This window comes from Leucopleurus acutus (assembly GCF_964270905.1).
Source record: "Leucopleurus acutus genome assembly, chromosome: 12".
In the NCBI taxonomy this organism is placed as follows: domain Eukaryota; kingdom Metazoa; phylum Chordata; class Mammalia; order Artiodactyla; family Delphinidae; genus Leucopleurus; species Leucopleurus acutus.
In genome coordinates this window covers 79,047,513-79,065,433 of record NC_139154.1, presented here as the reverse complement: position 1 = coordinate 79,065,433, position 17,921 = coordinate 79,047,513, and the positions used below count along the sequence as shown (strand labels likewise).

Sequence of the window (17,921 nt, the reverse complement as noted above, 5' to 3'; positions counted from 1 at the left end):
TGTGAGGATGTCGCTAGTCTCTCTTCCACGTAATTATTTCATGAGTACCTTCTCATTTTTAACAATATCAACAATTAGTGTGTTTCAGGCTAAGATTAAACGCATCTCTAGGGCCACAGAGAATTGTAATGAGTTGACCTTCTCTTTTTTCATATCTCCATGAAATGATTGCCTGTTTAGACAGTTCACCTGCCACCCAGGGGGATTTAGGAAAGCAGGAAAGTTTCCCTTAGGCCAGCCTGTCCAAATCCCTCACTTAACGGACCAGGAAAACAGAGGCACAGAGATGAAATGGCTTGCCCCAAAACACAGCTGGTGAAAGACTGGAAAGTTCAGAAGATGTTTGCTGAATTTCTCTAGAATGTAGGGATCCTCATCCTCAAGCTTGAATCGATCTAGATCTTTCTACTTTGAAGACTGGATTTAAAATTCTTAGAACTGAGTCAAATGGCAGGAAGACTGATTTGACAAATTTTTATTGGGCACCAACCTCCAGATGTGCCAGCACCATCTAGGCACAGGGGATAAGGTCAGTGAGGGCTTAGGCCGTGGGGTTGAGGGCTGGGGGCAGGGAAGGCTGGAGGTGGAACATAAATAAGCAATTGCTGATGCCCTCCTTGGTGATTAAACATTGATGTTGGTGTTGTATTATTTTGCAGGTAAAGATGAGCCCAGCAGCTACACATGTACAACTTGCAAACAGCCATTCACCAGTGCATGGTTTCTCTTGCAACACGCACAGAACACTCATGGATTAAGAATCTACTTAGAAAGCGAACACGGAAGTCCCCTGACCCCGCGGGTTGGTATCCCTTCAGGACTAGGTGCAGAATGTCCTTCCCAGCCACCTCTCCATGGGATTCATATTGCAGACAATAACCCCTTTAACCTGCTAAGAATACCAGGATCAGTATCCAGAGAGGCTTCCGGCCTGGCAGAAGGGCGCTTTCCACCCACTCCCCCCCTGTTTAGTCCACCACCAAGACATCACTTGGACCCCCACCGCATAGAGCGCCTGGGGGCGGAAGAGATGGCCCTGGCCACCCATCACCCGAGTGCCTTTGACAGGGTGCTGCGGTTGAATCCAATGGCTATGGAGCCTCCCGCCATGGATTTCTCTAGGAGACTTAGAGAGCTGGCAGGGAACACGTCTAGCCCACCGCTGTCCCCAGGCCGGCCCAGCCCTATGCAAAGGTTACTGCAACCATTCCAGCCAGGTAGCAAGCCGCCCTTCCTGGCGACGCCCCCACTCCCTCCTCTGCAATCCGCCCCTCCTCCCTCCCAGCCCCCGGTCAAGTCCAAGTCATGCGAGTTCTGCGGCAAGACGTTCAAATTTCAGAGCAACCTGGTGGTGCATCGGCGCAGCCACACGGGCGAGAAGCCCTACAAGTGCAACCTGTGCGACCACGCGTGCACACAGGCCAGCAAGCTGAAGCGCCACATGAAGACGCACATGCACAAGTCGTCCCCCATGACGGTCAAGTCCGACGACGGCCTCTCCACCGCCAGCTCCCCGGAACCCGGCACCAGCGACCTGGTGGGCAGCGCCAGCAGCGCGCTCAAGTCCGTGGTGGCCAAGTTCAAGAGCGAGAACGACCCCAACTTGATCCCGGAGAATGGGGACGAGGAGGAAGAGGAGGACGACGAGGAAGAGGAAGAAGAGGAGGAAGAGGAGGAGGAGGAGCTGACGGAGAGCGAGAGGGTGGACTACGGCTTCGGGCTGAGCCTGGAGGCGGCGCGCCACCACGAGAACAGCTCGCGGGGCGCGGTGGTGGGCGTGGGCGACGAGGGCCGTGCCCTGCCCGACGTCATGCAGGGCATGGTGCTCAGCTCCATGCAGCACTTCAGCGAGGCCTTCCACCAGGTCCTGGGCGAGAAGCATAAGCGCGGCCACCTGGCCGAGGCCGAGGGCCACAGGGACACATGCGACGAAGACTCGGTGGCCGGCGAGTCGGACCGCATAGACGATGGCACTGTTAACGGCCGCGGCTGCTCCCCGGGCGAGTCGGCCTCGGGGGGCCTGTCCAAAAAGCTGCTGCTGGGCAGCCCCAGCTCGCTGAGCCCCTTCTCCAAGCGCATCAAGCTCGAGAAGGAGTTCGACCTGCCCCCGGCCGCGATGCCCAACACGGAGAATGTGTACTCGCAGTGGCTCGCCGGCTACGCGGCCTCCAGGCAGCTCAAAGATCCCTTCCTTAGCTTCGGAGACTCCAGACAATCGCCTTTCGCCTCCTCGTCGGAGCACTCCTCGGAGAACGGAAGCTTGCGCTTCTCCACGCCGCCCGGGGAGCTGGACGGAGGGATCTCGGGGCGCAGCGGCACGGGAAGTGGAGGGAGCACGCCCCATATTAGTGGTCCGGGCCCGGGCAGGCCCAGCTCAAAAGAGGGCAGACGCAGCGACACTTGTGAGTACTGTGGGAAAGTCTTCAAGAACTGTAGCAATCTCACTGTCCACAGGAGAAGCCACACGGGCGAAAGGCCTTATAAATGCGAGCTGTGCAACTATGCCTGTGCCCAGAGTAGCAAGCTCACCAGGCACATGAAAACGCATGGCCAGGTGGGGAAGGACGTTTACAAATGTGAAATTTGTAAGATGCCTTTTAGCGTGTACAGTACCCTGGAGAAACACATGAAAAAATGGCACAGTGATCGAGTGTTGAATAATGATATAAAAACTGAATAGAGGTATATTAATACCCCTCCCTCACTCCCACCTGCCACCTCCTTTTTTCATCACCCTCCCCTTTCCCCATCGCCCTCCAGCCCCACACCCTGTAGGATTTTTTTCTAGTCCCATGTGATTTAAACATACAAACAAACAAACAGAAGTAACGGAAGCTAAGAATATGAGAGTGCTTGTCACCAGCACACCTGTTTTGTTTTGTTTTTTTTTCTTTTTCTTTTTCTTTTTTTCCTTTATGTTCTCACCGTTTGAATGCATGATCTGTATGGGGCAATACTATTGCATTTTACGCAAACTTTGAGCCTTTCTCTTGTGCAATAATTTACATGTTGTGTATGTTGTTTTTTTTTTTTTAAACTTAGACAGCATGTATGGTATGTTATGGCTATTTTAAATTGTCCCCGATTCGTTGCTGAGAAAACATGTTGCTGTTTCCAGTTCCGTTCTGAGAGAAAAAGAGAGAGAGAGAGAAAAAGACCATGCTGCATACATTCTGTAATACATATCATGTACAGTTTTCTTTTATAACATGAGGAGGGAAAACAGTCTTTGGATTAACCCTCTATAGACAGAATAGATGGCACTGAAAGCAAATCTCTACAAGCTAAATGTCTGTCTCTAAAGGGTTAAATATATCAATTGGAGATGAAGGAAAGGCCTTGAATTGACAAATTAACAGAAAAATAAAACAAGTTTATTCTATCATTTGGTTTTAAAATATGAGTGCCTTGGATCTATTAAAACCACATTGATGGTTCTTTCTACTTGTTATAAACTTGTAGCTTAATTCAGCATTGGGTGAGGTGATAAACCTTAGGACCTAGAGTATAATTCTATATTGTATTTCTCACAACAATGGCTACCTAAAAATATGACCCATTATGTCCTAGTTAATCATCATTTTTCCCTTTCGTTTAATCTTGTAAGCAAAACTGATTATACCAGTATAAAAGCTATTTTGCTCCTGATGAGAGCTTAAAAGAAATGGGCTCTTTTGCCCAAAGTTTTATTTTTTTTAAATGATGATTAAATTGAACGTGCAACGTGCAAAAGCTCTGGAACACGATGAAATACATTAGTAAGGGATTCATTTTATGAAGATAACTTGTTTTAAATAATGTCTTTGGAAAAAAATTCTGGCACCAGAAGAAATAGATCCAGATCTACTTGGTTGTCAAATGGACAATCAAACGATAAACTTTAAGACCTCGAATAGCATGTTGAAAAGAAGAGACTGACAATAAGGTTTGACAGAGGGTAACAGAGGAAAAAAAAATGTGATTTATTAGCACAATGTGGTACTATTTGCCATTTTAAACTAGAACAGGTGTATAAGCTAATATTGATACAATGATGATTAACTATGAATTCTTAAGACTTGCGTTTAAATGTGACATTCTTAAAAAAGAAGAGAAAGAATTTTAAGAGTAGCAGTATATATGTCTGTGCTCCCTAAAATTTGTACTTCATTTCTTTTCCATACACTGTGTGCTATTTGTGTTAACATGAAAGAGGATTCATTGTTTTTATTTTATTTTTTTAATTTTTTCTTTTTTATTAAGCTAGCATCTGCCCCAGTTGGTGTTCAAATAGCACTTGACTCTGCCTGTAATATCTGTATCTTTTCTCTAATCAGAGATACAGAGGTTGAGTATAAAATAAACCTGCTCAGATAGGACAATTAAGTGCACTGTACAATTTTCCCAGTTTACAGGTCTATACTTAAGGGAAAAGTTGCAAGAATGCTGAAAAAAATAATTTGAACACAATCTCATTGATGAGCATTTAAAAAAAAAAAACTAAAAAAAAAACTTTGCCCGCCATTTACTTGACTAATGAGCTTACTTACTCGGACTCAACATTGCAAGCGCTGTGAATGGAAAACAGAATACACTTAACATAGAAATGAATGATTGCTTTCGCTTCTACAGTGCAAGGATTTTTTTGTACAAAACTTTTTTAAATATAAATGTTAAGAAAAAAAGAATTTTTTAAAAAAACACTTCATTATGTTTAGGGGGGAACTGCATTTTAGGGTTCCATTGTCTTGGTGGTGTTACAAGACTTGTTATCCATTTAAAAATGGTAGTGGAAATTCTATGCCTTGGATACACACCGCTCTTCAGGTTGTAAAAAAAAAAAACATACATTGGGGAAAGGTTTAAGATTATATAGTACTTAAATATAGGAAAATGCACACTCATGTTGATTCCTATGCTAAAACACATTTATGGTCTTTTTTCTGTATTTCTAGAATGGTATTTGAATTAAATGTTCATCTAGTGTTAGGCACTATAGTATTTATATTGAAGCTTGTATTTTTAACTGTTGCTTGTTCTCTTAAAAGGTATCAATGTACCTTTTTTGGTAGTGGAAAAAAAAAAAGACAGGCTGCCACAGTATATTTTTTTAATTTGGCAGGATAATATAGTGCAAATTATTTGTATGCTTCAAAAAAAAAAAAGAGAAAAAAGTGTGACATTGTACAGATGAGAAGCCATATAATGGCGGTTTGGGGGAGCCTGCTAGAATGTCACACGGATGGCTGTCATAGGGGTTGTACATATCCTTTTTTGTTCCTTTTTCCTGCTGCCATGCTGTATGCAGTACTGCAAGCTAATAACGTTGGTTTGTTATGTAGTGTGCTTTTTGTCCCTTTCCTTCTATCACCCTACATTCCAGCATCTTACCTTCATATGCAGTAAAGAAAGAAAGAAAAAAAAAAAGGAAAAAAAAAAAAACCAATGTTTTGCAGTTTTTTTCATTGCCAAAAACTAAATGGTGCTTTATATTTAGATTGGAAAGAATTTCATATGCAAAGCATATTAAAGAGAAAGCCCGCTTTAGTCAATACTTTTTTGTAAATGGCAATGCAGAATATTTTGTTATTGGCCTTTTCTATTCCTGTAATGAAAGCTGTTTGTCGTAACTTGAAATTTTATCTTTTACTATGGGAGTCACTATTTATTATTGCTTATGTGCCCTGTTCAAAACAGAGGCACTTAATTTGATCTTTTATTTTTCTTTGTTTTTATTTTTTTTTTATTTGGATGACCAAAGGTCATTACAACCTGGCTTTTTATTGTATTTGTTTCTGGTCTTTGTTAAGTTCTATTGGAAAAACCACTGTCTGTGTTTTTTTGGCAGTTGTCTGCATTAACCTGTTCATACACCCATTTTGTCCCTTTATTGAAAAAAATAAAAAAATTAAAGTACACAATGTAAGCTTCTTGTGTCCTCATTTGACACACTCTGTAAATTACTTTCAAGAAAATAACAGGTTTTAAGAGAAGGCCAGTCAGTCTTTTTCAAGATTATTTCTATGGGCATTTTGATGCGTGTATTATACCCTAAAGGAACATAAAATACTTACTATATTAAAATAGACATATCTCAAGCCATGGAAATAGTTTAGACTTTATAATTCTAGAATAATTTTCGAGAAATGGAAAGTGTTTTCAGTATGATGTTAAAAACGTCCCCTCCATCTCTTAGCAGTAATCCATTCAGATATAAATGAAAAACTTCCTGATAATAGCATCTTAAACCTTTATTCCCTTTGGATTTTTTTTGTGTTCTTGTTGTCTAAAAGTTCTTTTCTCTTCTCCCATCATGCCCTATCTTAGAACATAATGTTAAAAAGTTGTTTTTTTTTTTAATCAGCTCTTTTGTTTCCAAATAAGAGTCTTTCCTCATACCAAAAATAATCCCACCCCTCAAATCTAAAAATCCAGAAACAAAAGCATCAGGTAAAAGAGAGAGGGGGGAAAAGAAAAGAAAGCAAGTAAGCAAGTAAGCAGTAACTAGGAGTTTAGCCAGCTTTGGCCAAACCTGTGGAATCAGCCACTAATTTCCTGAGATATATGGTGGTTTGCTTTGTGATTCTGAGATCCTAGGGACCCTAGTTGGGACAGATGTTGTAGCTGTTTTTATAGGGTCTTCCTGGTTGATAGCAAATGAGGGTGGGAATACCCTTCAATTATCTTTTGGCCAACCAACAGATTTATAAAATGAAACAACGTCTTTGAAAAGCAAGTTAGGTCTGTTTTAAAAACCCCTACTTAGAAATCTGTGTTGTCAGTTTTACAAATACTGCATGTTGCAGCATCTATTTGCTTTATTAAACACATACCTCTGTGACACTGTCTCCCTGTTCCCAGTGTAGATGAATGGATACGACATTGTTCTTCTTTTTGTAAAAAACAAAGCAAAAACCGTTCTGTTGTCTTGTGGTAGCATTTCTGTTGCTCAGTTCTTATGCCCTGGTGCCTTGTGAGGTGGCCTTTTCACAGAATGCCTTTTATCTGAGGCAAGAATTGTTTTATCTTTCTAAAATATAGAGAAAGTAAGTGTATTTTTTAAAAGTCTGTTTGGGTGGGAAGCGGAGAGTGGAGGCAGAGAGGAATCTGGTAAGAGATGATTTGGGAGAGCATAAATGGTACAGGAGCTGGGATGGAATGAGGGGGTACTTGCAGAACTTGATAATTGGCAGTGAAGTGAGGGGTGATATATGTGTTTTAGATGAGTTTAACTTCACAAGTGAATCCAGAATGCTGTTCAAGACAGATAGAAATATTCTTCAAGTGCCATGCCAGTTTCAGACATGGTGACTTTGCTCCACCATATTAAATGTCCATAAAACCGCTGTGTATTCCTATTACTCTTTTATTAGGCGCTCTGAGTACAGCTGTGCAGGTTTTATATACAGTATTCATTTAAATTTCTCAGTATATGATGCTCTTAGTGTAATTAGGTTTTGCATCCTGACAGACAGAATTAATGGTGGATACTGTATGCTTGTATGCTCAAATTTCTTAAATGGGGAATGGGGAGGGTGCAAACATCTGGTGATAAATCACAGATTATGTTTGATTTACATGGTCCCGAAGTTAAATAAATTTATTGGGAGACAGGTTCTTCAGGGTTCTCAGTCTCCTGACTTATTGAAGCCCTCTTATAAAATATTATTTCTGAAGCTGCATGAACAATAGAAGCCTGAAAACCTAGGCAACAAGAATATAACTTATAAATGACATCTTGTATCTGGAACCCTAACATTAAAAATCTTAATATAAAATAACAAAAACCATTTCCAACAGTAGGATGAAGTCATGATAAAGCTTTAAAACGAGGAACTGCTAAGGACATGAACACATTTCAAAATTCTCAACTTAAGTTTATGTGACACCCCTGATGTGTTGAATGCAATGTTCTCTACATACTTGAACTCCTAAAGCTTAACATGTTCCTTTTTATCTTCATTTTGAGAACAATTTAATAAACAGTAATACAGTAAATACTATTTCTCACAGATTTTAACCCAGACACTCTCCAGCACATGTACTACCTTCATCCTGAAACCAGTAACTCTCCTCTCTCTGCTTAGGACCTACAAAAAGAGTGAGACGAACATATTTTAAAGGTTGCTAAGAAGTGAGGTGAACGCTTGGGTCTTCGTTTGTACCAGCAATGGCAGGAAGTGTGAAGTAGCTGAGCTTTTCCCAGGGCATTCTGTGATAGAACTGTTTATTTAAATACCATTTTTGTATATGCAATAAGTTCATACTGTATATATTCACAATGCTTGAAGTGAGGACTTGAAAGGAAGTGGCGGCGGGGGCTAGATATCATTTCATTTGGAGAAATAAGGAAATGAGCTGGTTTATTCACAGACACTAAAAGTTTGTTAAAAGGTACTGGGATATTTCAGGCCTTCCTGGAAAGGAGTTGAGAAGCCTCAGGCCCCATTCTGTCCTGCTTCAAACACTTTACTCTCAGAGAGTGAGGGAGGAAATAGCAGTGTTTTCGTTTTTTAAACCCCTCCCCGGCTCCATACACACAAACATGATTTCTTATGACTGTGTTGTAGTCGTGTGTTCTTCATTATGATTCTGTTACTCCATTGTCCCTGGGCCTGGTGTGTTCAAGAATGTACACATCCTATGCTCTTTTTTTCAGACTACTTCCCATTTAAAAAAAAAAAAATTGTGGGACTTTTGCTGGTATGAGGATGGGATTAGCAGTGTTCTTTAAACCTGCTTGGAAAAGTGTTTTATAAAAGACTGTTAACTTTTAAAAGGCATTAGCCACTTAGCAAATTTTCCTAAGTGTCTCCTAAGGCCCTGCAGCTTTCCCAATTAACAATAAATGAACCCATTTTTAGAGACATGGACATCAGAACACATAGATGGAGCTGGGATTATGTACATTTATTCCAGGGTTGCTTTGGCTACAAATTGTAGACATGGGTTGGTGGGTCTGTTCTTTTGCTTGCTGTCATCTTGTTATCCCATTAGCCCGCTGTTTCATTTAGTAAAACACATGGCCAGTGAATCAGCCTTTAAGGGAATGGGCCTATTTCTCTCTCTCTCTCTATTTCCCAGTGTCATTCATGATCATGGGATGCGATCAATTCCTCCCTTTCACATGGGAAAGGAGACCGATACAGTTCACGTGGGTCCATTGTACTCAAGAACCTAAACTTGGCTGAAGGCAACTCAATGGTTGATCCAAATACTGTTTTCCCTTTCTGTAAAGTGATAAAGGGAGCATTTATCAGGTCTTTATGAGATGGCAGAAAAGGCAAATTAAGCCATTTCCCCGAAGTCTATCCTTTAAAGTAGGACCCCCAAACCCATGGGGGGGGGCTGTGCTTTTAAATTACAATGGATGTGGTACATGCCCATGCTAGCTATACTTTGTCTGTTAGGATTTTAAATATTGGTAGCAGGTCTGACAAAGGGGTTTGATGGGGGGGGGGGGGGCGGGTATCAGCGAAAGGGGCCTCGACGACAGTGACTTAGGGCTGGGCTGGGAATGGAATTCCCAAGAGCCCACCTGGACACAGCAGGCCCCTCAGCCCAGGTCTCCACTGCTCAGGGTGGGGGGATTCGAGAAAGCAGCTGAGCTCCAGACCCTGGGCCTCCTGCGGCGCCAAGTCAGGGGAGAGGAGGCCCCAGGCCCCTGCTTCGGGTCGCCATGGCAACGAGGCCTGGAATGCCACAGTCGTAGCCCTCTTCCTCGGCACATCCGGACTCCCAGTTCTGCTGCTTCGAGTCAATGTACAAAGCAAGGGAGGAACCCTGGAGGAAAATAACCACTCCCTTCTTCCCTTCACCACTGCCTTGTCCCCTTACAAAAAAGAAAAAAAAGAAAAGAAAACTGCATGTTTGAAAGAAACTACAGGCAGTTTTTGGTGCCATTTGGGAGCAACTATTTTGAGTTCTGGTTTCCTCTTCAGAGATTTGTTCGCCTCTTGTAAATCGTTGGCTGCTTTGACGTTGAACTTGATGACATTTCATGTTTTCGTTGTGCTGCTTTTACATCAATTTTGAGTTTTTTGTTTCTTTATAATTTTATTATTATTTTAAGGAAATGTCCCCCTCCCTCCTCCTTCCCCTGTTCTCCTCAACCAAAGGACTGTTTCCTACTCAGTTTTCTCAGTCATAAGGGAAAGTGTTTCCTTCCAGGTGTGTCCCCAGCTTATTAGGACTGTCCTATGATCGGGGAGGGTGTCCGGGTCCTTTGGGGGAAGGCGGGGAGGGAGGCATGGGGAAGGCACTCAGAGGTCAGAGATTTGGGGGAGGTGGGGGCGATTGAGTTTGAAATCATGTTTAAGATGCCGGTGGCTCAACCTGTGCTTGATTTAAGTTATAATTTTAAAAAGCTAGTTAGAGAACAGAAAATGACTGGGCCAAGTCACACCTGTACTTTTTTTTTCCCCCTCCTCTGTCTCCAACCTCTTTCTAGGTTCTTCACACACCCCCGTTCGGCGTAGTACCCAGAGAGCTCAAGATGTGTGGCAGTTTTCGGATGGAAGCTCGAGAGCCCTTAAGTTCTGAGAAAATTTGAACCCCCAGGGGCGGGGTGGACGCGTGCCGCCCAGCCGACATCTGCGTGGTCTGTCATCCTGCTAGTTTGTGATGTTTTCTGACAGTAGCCTCCAAGAAGCCGTTGTGCGAAGACAGAGTCCTGCAGTGTCCTTCCTGCCTGGGCCTGCAGTGCCATTTTATTTATATTTTTTAATAAAAAGTAAAAACAAAAAAACAGACCCACATTGGAACAGTGAATCAGTCCCATATTGAGGGCCCATGGACCATCGCTGTCCTGAGTGCCGTCCTGGCCCTTCTGAGACCAGCCAACCTAATTCCCCGTATTGTGGAAATGAGCATGAGTCCCCCAGACCCCTTGTTTCTATACATTCTATGTTGTCTTTTAAAAAGTGTGCTTAACATTGACACAATAAATGTTGGAGCTTTAGGTGGTGTTTGCTTGTTCTTTAATTATTAATGCTTATAAGACAATGCAGCCGCTTAAGACTGTATTTCTGTACCCGTTTTTGCAGACACCCATCGGGTGGGAAGGAGGAACAGATTTGAGGAATGGGTAGGAGGCGTAGAGGGGAAATAGGTTACTGCTTATCAGATGGCATAAATTTTCAAGGAGAATCAAAATGCAAAACTTGGGAATAAATCATAGCAATATCATAATTAATGTAGTAGTAGTGTTGCTGTTTAACGCTAAAGTGTGGTTTTCCTAACTGTCTGACATAATTTGCATACCATTAAATAATGCATAATATGGCATGCTGAATTCTGTTTTTCAAATATATGCTTTTGGTGGCTACCATGCAGGATTTGAATTTGTCTTTTAATTTAGCTCAAGAAAGCTAATGTCCCTGGATTAGTGGTAAATCCCAAAGAAGGTGATGAAAATCAGTAGTTGTTTATTAAATATTCTAATTTTAGGCTCCCCAAACTTCAGCAAATATATCTTAATGCAGACAAACAAACAAACATAAAACTTCTTTATTACCCACATCAGGAAATTTGGGGCAGGTTTATAAGGGGAAAAAAATGATAGGAGGAAAGAGGTCCATATCAGAACACGCTATTGTAATCGTAATAGTGCCCCGTTCCTTAGAAATTAGTGACACAAATGTTAGGTCTACAAACGAGTGATAAAAATTCCTTCTGGCCCAGTTAATTTGCAAATAACTTTTCGAAGTTTGGTGTTTTCTATTGCCTGGAGATCCAGAAGAGAACTAGAAACAATATAGCATATTAAAATAGGTTTATAAATAATAGAACTCAGACACCTGTGTATTATAGATTTACATATTGGCTGTGAACGTAAGTGGGGAAAATCTTACCCACTCACCCTCTGGCTAGATTACCTAGCCTAGTGAGAAGACAGAAAAATAATTGGCATCTGGATTCTTTCCTGCTTATTCATCATAAATAATGACTCCTCACAGATGTGTGCTGCCTTATACGTTATACAGTGCTTTCATGTGCGTCATTTCATCTGATCCTCGTTGGGACAGATCTCACAACTTCCACTTTGTGGATGGGGAGACCGAGCCTCACCAAAGTTAACGGCTTGCCCAGGGCCACGTCAATGAGAAGGAGAGCAGAGAAGCCAGATGTTCTGATGTCTCATCCAGTGAATTCCACTGAACTCTGTGACTGGTCAAGGGGATTGTCTCTCCCCGTGTTAGCACACAAGCCATACACGTTCACAAACACACACATGTATGGCTCACACACAGAGATCAAGGATGTCCACTGGTAAGGCACACAGAAGTGTCTCTTCCTACCAACAGCTGTGCACACTGCCAGAGGGAGTTTGGAGCAAGCAGCCCTTCTTGCCATCATCTTTCCCCAGTGGCTTTTCCATGACAAATAAATAACCCTGATTAACTAGGTGGCCTGGATGAGTTTTTGAGAGTTCCTCTCATCTAGGTGAGATGGGACCTCCAGACAAGTGTTATTTCTTAAAGGAACATTTCCTGTCCCATGCTCTGCCTCTGTGTTACTGAAACCTAAGGCTATTAGGGATTCTGTGACAGCATCCTCACTGAACATGCTAAGCTCCTTGCCATTACCTAGAAAGTGACTGCTTCAAAAGGGAGACCCGACTGAAACAGAACAAACAATCCTGGATTTTGGGACACCTTCAGCGCTGGTGTTCACTACAGTTTCATTTCTAGTCTAGTCTCCACCTCTTATTTCTTCTTGAAGTCAGTTTGTAAATAAATGGATCTCTCTAGAAGTGGGCTTGGCAGGGGGAGGGTTGGGGGGAAGGAGGGGGGAGTGGGTAAAGGATATCTTTTTCTTCTTCCCCCCTTTGGAGAAGAAAGACCCCTCGTTAAAACAAACAAATGAAAAAAACCCCAAACCCCACATAGCTTCCCCTATATCCTTTTTAGCTGAAAGAAAATAAAAATTCATTATGAAATGATGGTGTTATGCGAGGGCTAGAACTTTTGAAAACCCACGAAAGATTGATGATTTGGGAAGACATCTCCCCGTGTGATATGTCAAGGTCATGTTTCTCCGTGAATGGTGGAAGCAGCAGAAGGGACTGACAAATCTGATTGGGGTCCTCACTGTGCCCTCTCCCGAGAGTGAAACTTCAAATTGCAGAGAGATTAATTGGCTGCCCAGCATGCACCGAGCACGGATTAGAGGACAGAGTTCCGGGTTCTCGGGAGGGTAGGGACCAAATATGGGACATTGTTCTTACCCTCCCACGCCTGGTCTATGAACATTAATTTTGTGGTCTGTCCAGATTGTCACACTAAACAAAAAGATCTGTTAGCTGTCTGGGTCCATGATGGCAGAGACTCAGTAGCTCCTACAGCACCCAGCACCTGGCCTTTTGAATACTGGTGGTGCTGGAGAAATAAATGATTGTATCAAAACTGGTGGTAAAGAAAAATCTTAGGGAAGGAGAGAAAACTTGGATCCTACTGAGGTCTAACTGAGCACCCCAAACCTCGGTAGAATGTCTCCTAGGCATTTTTGCTTGGAGTTTTCCAGAGTATTTGTATTAGAGCCAAACCTATCGAGTGGTAAGAAATATCTTTCAAGTTTTATGTGTGCTGACGTAATTTTCTTTTTTTGAGGGCTAGACAGTGAAGTTAATGTTGAAGATGATCATTCCTATTAACATTTTTTCTCAGTGTTAATGTTTATTCCTATGAAGAATTCTTATTTTATAAAGTAGGGTCCCCAGAGAGGAGTGGTAGAGAGGATCAGAATGGAAGTATTTTGCAGGTGCTGTTTCTCTTCTTACATGGTTGTAGTGTGAGGGAAGAGATTTGAGGAATATGCATATTGGTTGTAAAGTCAATATGGAATTCAGTTGAAAGTTCAGAAAAAAGGTGTGCTGCAAGCACACGTTCCTTCTTCAAGGATCCATCTTGAGTTCTTAATCAACAGGGAAACAATAATGTTATGTTGCTTTTCTCTGACTTCCTAGCAGAGACAGCACTTTTCAGTTTGCACTGTTCCAGGGTTACATTAAGCTAAAGAACATTTCAGTTCCAGCAAAATCCAGAAGCAGTCATTCTTTTCCTTCCTATCTTAGTGTACATTAAGATACCTATTGTTAAATCCCATTACTTTTCCCCTTGCTTTATATTTTAAAAAATGCTCCCAGGAAACACTTAAGGTTTATAGAGTACTTTTGCAGACATGATCGAATCAATTCTCTTAGTGATTCTAGAAATTAGGTAGGACAAGAATAGACTAAAACTTGAAAGGAACCACAGCAATCATTCGTTTTACAGATCAGGGCAACAGAGGCCCAAAGATTAAATGAAGGACCTAAGATCACACAGCTTGAAAAAAGTGAGAGCCAAGCTTGAAACCACACAGTTCGTGGCTGAGCCAGAATTGGAACCCAAGCCTCCAGCTCCTGTGCAAAGGAACTCAAACGGCAAATCTCTCCCTTGTGACCTACTAAATTCAGAAGCAGGAATGGCAGAAAAAAGTGTGCATTACAGAAGAACTTAAGAATGAAATCAAAAGCTTGTTTTGGTGCCAGTCCTAGTGGGGAATATGTAAGCGTGTCCCATATTTCAAGGGTTTCTAAGCGGCATCCTGATGACAGGGCACATTTAGGTCACTACCTAGAAAGGTTCCTCTTTTAATCCACCCCTCTGATGGTAGAAATGAATTTTAGGAATCAAGAATTGCTGGGAGACAGCATTTAAAGTGAAAAGGGCATAAAAAAGAGCTACTCACCAAACCAAATTCATCTCAAATGTCTTAAATAGATCTCACAATCTGTTCCATTCTCTAGGCAGGATTTAAGGGAAACACCCACTTAATTTGCATTTCGAGACCTCATCACATCCTGTTAGAGAATTCAAATAGCCAATAGCATGACCTGAATCCTGTTACTAGGGGTATTTAATTTTGAGTTCAAAGATGGTGAAATAACAATGAACTAAAGGGAAGATTGACTGAAGTGGTATACAACTCTGGGTTGTGAGAATTATTCCACTTACTATGCTATTTCGGCTGTACAGTCTCTTTCTGCACAAGGTGAAATCTTAGTCATTTTCCCCTTTGGTCAGGGGTTCCTGGCTCTGTTTAGAGATGTACAAATTCTGCTCTGTTCAGCTCTTCTGCCGCCATTTCTTTTCTTGCCAACCATCCTTTGATTCACATTTACTTCTTCGAATGGACATGGGTTGACTTTGAATGTTTCGGGGCCCGAGAGCGCTGCAGTTGCTGTGTGCAGCAGCTGTTTCGAGCCTGCACAGGCAAAGTTATCCCTGAAATAGGAGCAGGGCAGCAGGAAGCCTAAGAGAGCCACAGCAAATCAAATATCCCTGTTGAGGATGGTCTGAGAGGAAGTAATTTGCCTGATTTTTTTCCCTGCTGATTTTTCCCTCTTCTCCGACACACAGAAGGCAAACCTACGGAGAGGTGCATGGAGACTTTCTCCCTTTGGTGCTAAGATTTGTGAAGTGTTGCTCATGCCCTATTTCAGAGTGCCTGACTTTTTACCTGTTGCTGGCTTCCCCACACTAAGTGGAAAAACGAAAATGCAAATACTCCTCTTCGGAAACTCGCCCAAAGTTCGGAACTCAGGAACACGAGAGATTTTCTTTTAAGGGGGTCCCCTTTGTGTGGATTTGCTGGTGGCTGCTTTGCCTTATTTGTGGAGTCCTTTTTATTTTTCGGCTTCTTTGAGAGTACACGTTCTTTTCCCTCTGACAGGCTGATGGGCCAGGGATGGACTCCTGGCGTTTTGGGTCCAGGCTGGTGAACGCGCCTGGTCTCTGAGCTGACGGCTCTGGGTTGTAATCCTGGCTTTATCTTCGTCTTGCTCACCCACCTGTTGTCCTCTCTCTGTGCTTAACCCCATTCAAGCCACATTTCTCCCTCCGAAAAAGGAAAAGACACACATTGCTTCCTACCCCTTATCGAAGAGCAGCACAGAACAGTCACACAGTACAAGCCATCCGAAGGCTCTGGACTCTACGTAGGATGGGGGTACTGACAGCCAGTCTTGATGACTGGGGGGAAGTGGGGTTGGGGTCCATCTTAACAGTGGCTTTTCCTTTGCTTTAGGTTAGTAGACCCATTTCCTTTACAAGTTTATGTCACAGAAAAAAAAGCTGCAGTGATTTTTGTTTGAAATCTAAAGCTGTCATCATGTTTTTAAAACGCCCCAGTCTTGGAAATGGTTGCATTTGCAATGGTCAGGGTGAATTTTATCACTTTGGTGCACCTTAGGGTTGGAGGTCCCTCTCTATCCCTCTCCCTGCTGGAGGGTAACACTGGAGGACAGCCCCTCCCACAGGCCTTGTGCATCTCACCAAGGGTCGCTAAGTACCACACATCTTCTGCTGCCTGGGGATTGAGGGCCAGGCCATGTCCAAACTGTGACCTCTGACTGAAAACCTAACTCTTCTCATCCTCAGCTGGCAGACTGTCCGGAGCTTGGTAAAGAGCGAAATATAGGTTAAAGTAGAAATAATAATATCAGCTAATGTTTATTGAGAATTTATTATGTGCTAGGTACAACAATAAGACTTTTCCATTCAAGTTCTTATTTCTTCTTCATTATCATCGTGTGGGGTAGGTACTATCATTATTTCCATTTTACTGACGCTTAGAGAGACTAAAGTGACCTGTCTAAGGGTGTACAATTGGTCCTGCCACTGTGATATGACTTAGGAATCTTCACTCGTATCCTCTACCTACTGACCTCCAGGATCTCATTTTACAGTGTTGTCACCATATGTATGCCAAAGTTGGGGGGTATCATATGAAAAAATTGACAACAGTGCTAATTAAACTGATTAGGAAGCATACTCAGAGTGGCTTTGCTTAATGGGTTCTGGTTCTGTTAACTACTAAGCAAGGCCAGTGTCAGTATTTCCCACGGTGCTTGCATTTCTGTCCGTCTTTGGAGCTGGGAGGACCAGTTTGATTTTGTGAGGCGTATCTGAGGAATTCACTTGTGCATCTGCAGTAAGCCTCATTCATTTGTTCAATCAACAAATATTTATTAAGTCCCTGCTATAAGCAACCTACAGAGCTAAGTGCTGGGGAAGGGATGCAAAGAGGTCAAAGACACAGTCACTGCCTGTCAGAAATGGCCACCAGTGGAGAATTAAATTAATTAGAATCTTCCTAAATAACTAGTCTTAGTTAAGCTGATGTGGTGAGAACAGTGGGCCTTTTAAAATGCTAATATATAATTCACTTTGCCAGCCTAGACAGCAGTCCCAGGCAAGGGGCTTCAGAGCTCCCAAATGAATGGGAATGTTATTCTTTATACCTTATCGGTAGGATGCACACTTAAAAGTTGTTTTCAGACGGTGGAGATAAGTATACATTGATGTTTCTTCATCTGGCCCAGTCTTATTGAGAAAAAAATAACAGCAAATAATTTAGAAGGATATTAGTAATAGAAACAAAATTCTTGCACCGTGATCAAATGTAAGTGACCTATACAGGGGATAAGTCCATGTATTCAACCCTCTGAGCTGATCTGTAACTGATTACCTGCCTCTAATTCAATATAAAAGGAACATGACAAAGAAATCTTTACTTCTCTATGTGCAGTCCTGTGATCTTTCTCAGAACGTCAACATAAGCTAAGTTTGTTTTCTCCACCTACAATGTGCAATGTGGTGTTCTATGTACTTTGGGCAACTATAAAAACTATAAGACCCCACTCCTGTTTTCAAAAGGATTATGATTGGCCCTAATGCAGGGGATAAAGACTATAAACATACAAGCAGATAATTAACAATTAAAAGGTTCAGGGACTTTCCTGGTGGCGCAGTGGTTAAAAATCTGCCTGCCAATGCAGGGGACACAGGGTTGAACCCTGGTCCGGGAAGATCCCACATGCCGTGGAACAACAAAGCCCAGGTGCCAGAAATAATGAGCCTGCGCCCTAGAGCCCACGAGCCACAACAGCTGAGCCC

The 17,921-nt window shown here is 42.4% G+C and overlaps 1 protein-coding gene across 10 annotated transcripts in view; it reads left to right on the top strand.

Annotated features, from left to right (window-relative positions):
* BCL11A (BCL11 transcription factor A) overlaps window positions 1-10,531 on the top strand; it is a gene marked incomplete at both ends in the record, with an annotated part of 97,102 nt that extends 86,571 nt beyond the window's left edge. For 2 of the 10 annotated variants that reach the window (XM_082851794.1, XM_082851802.1), the window contains 2 exons: window positions 660-802; window positions 10,430-10,531. In XM_082851794.1, coding sequence (XP_082707920.1) covers window positions 660-802; window positions 10,430-10,531 — 245 coding nt within the window. Of the gene's footprint in view, window positions 1-659; window positions 2,681-10,429 lie in introns of those variants that run through there. The other 8 variants (XM_082851797.1, XM_082851795.1, XM_082851799.1 and 5 more) reach the window with 5 other exon arrangements.
* Window positions 10,532-17,921: the final 7,390 nt, after the last annotated feature.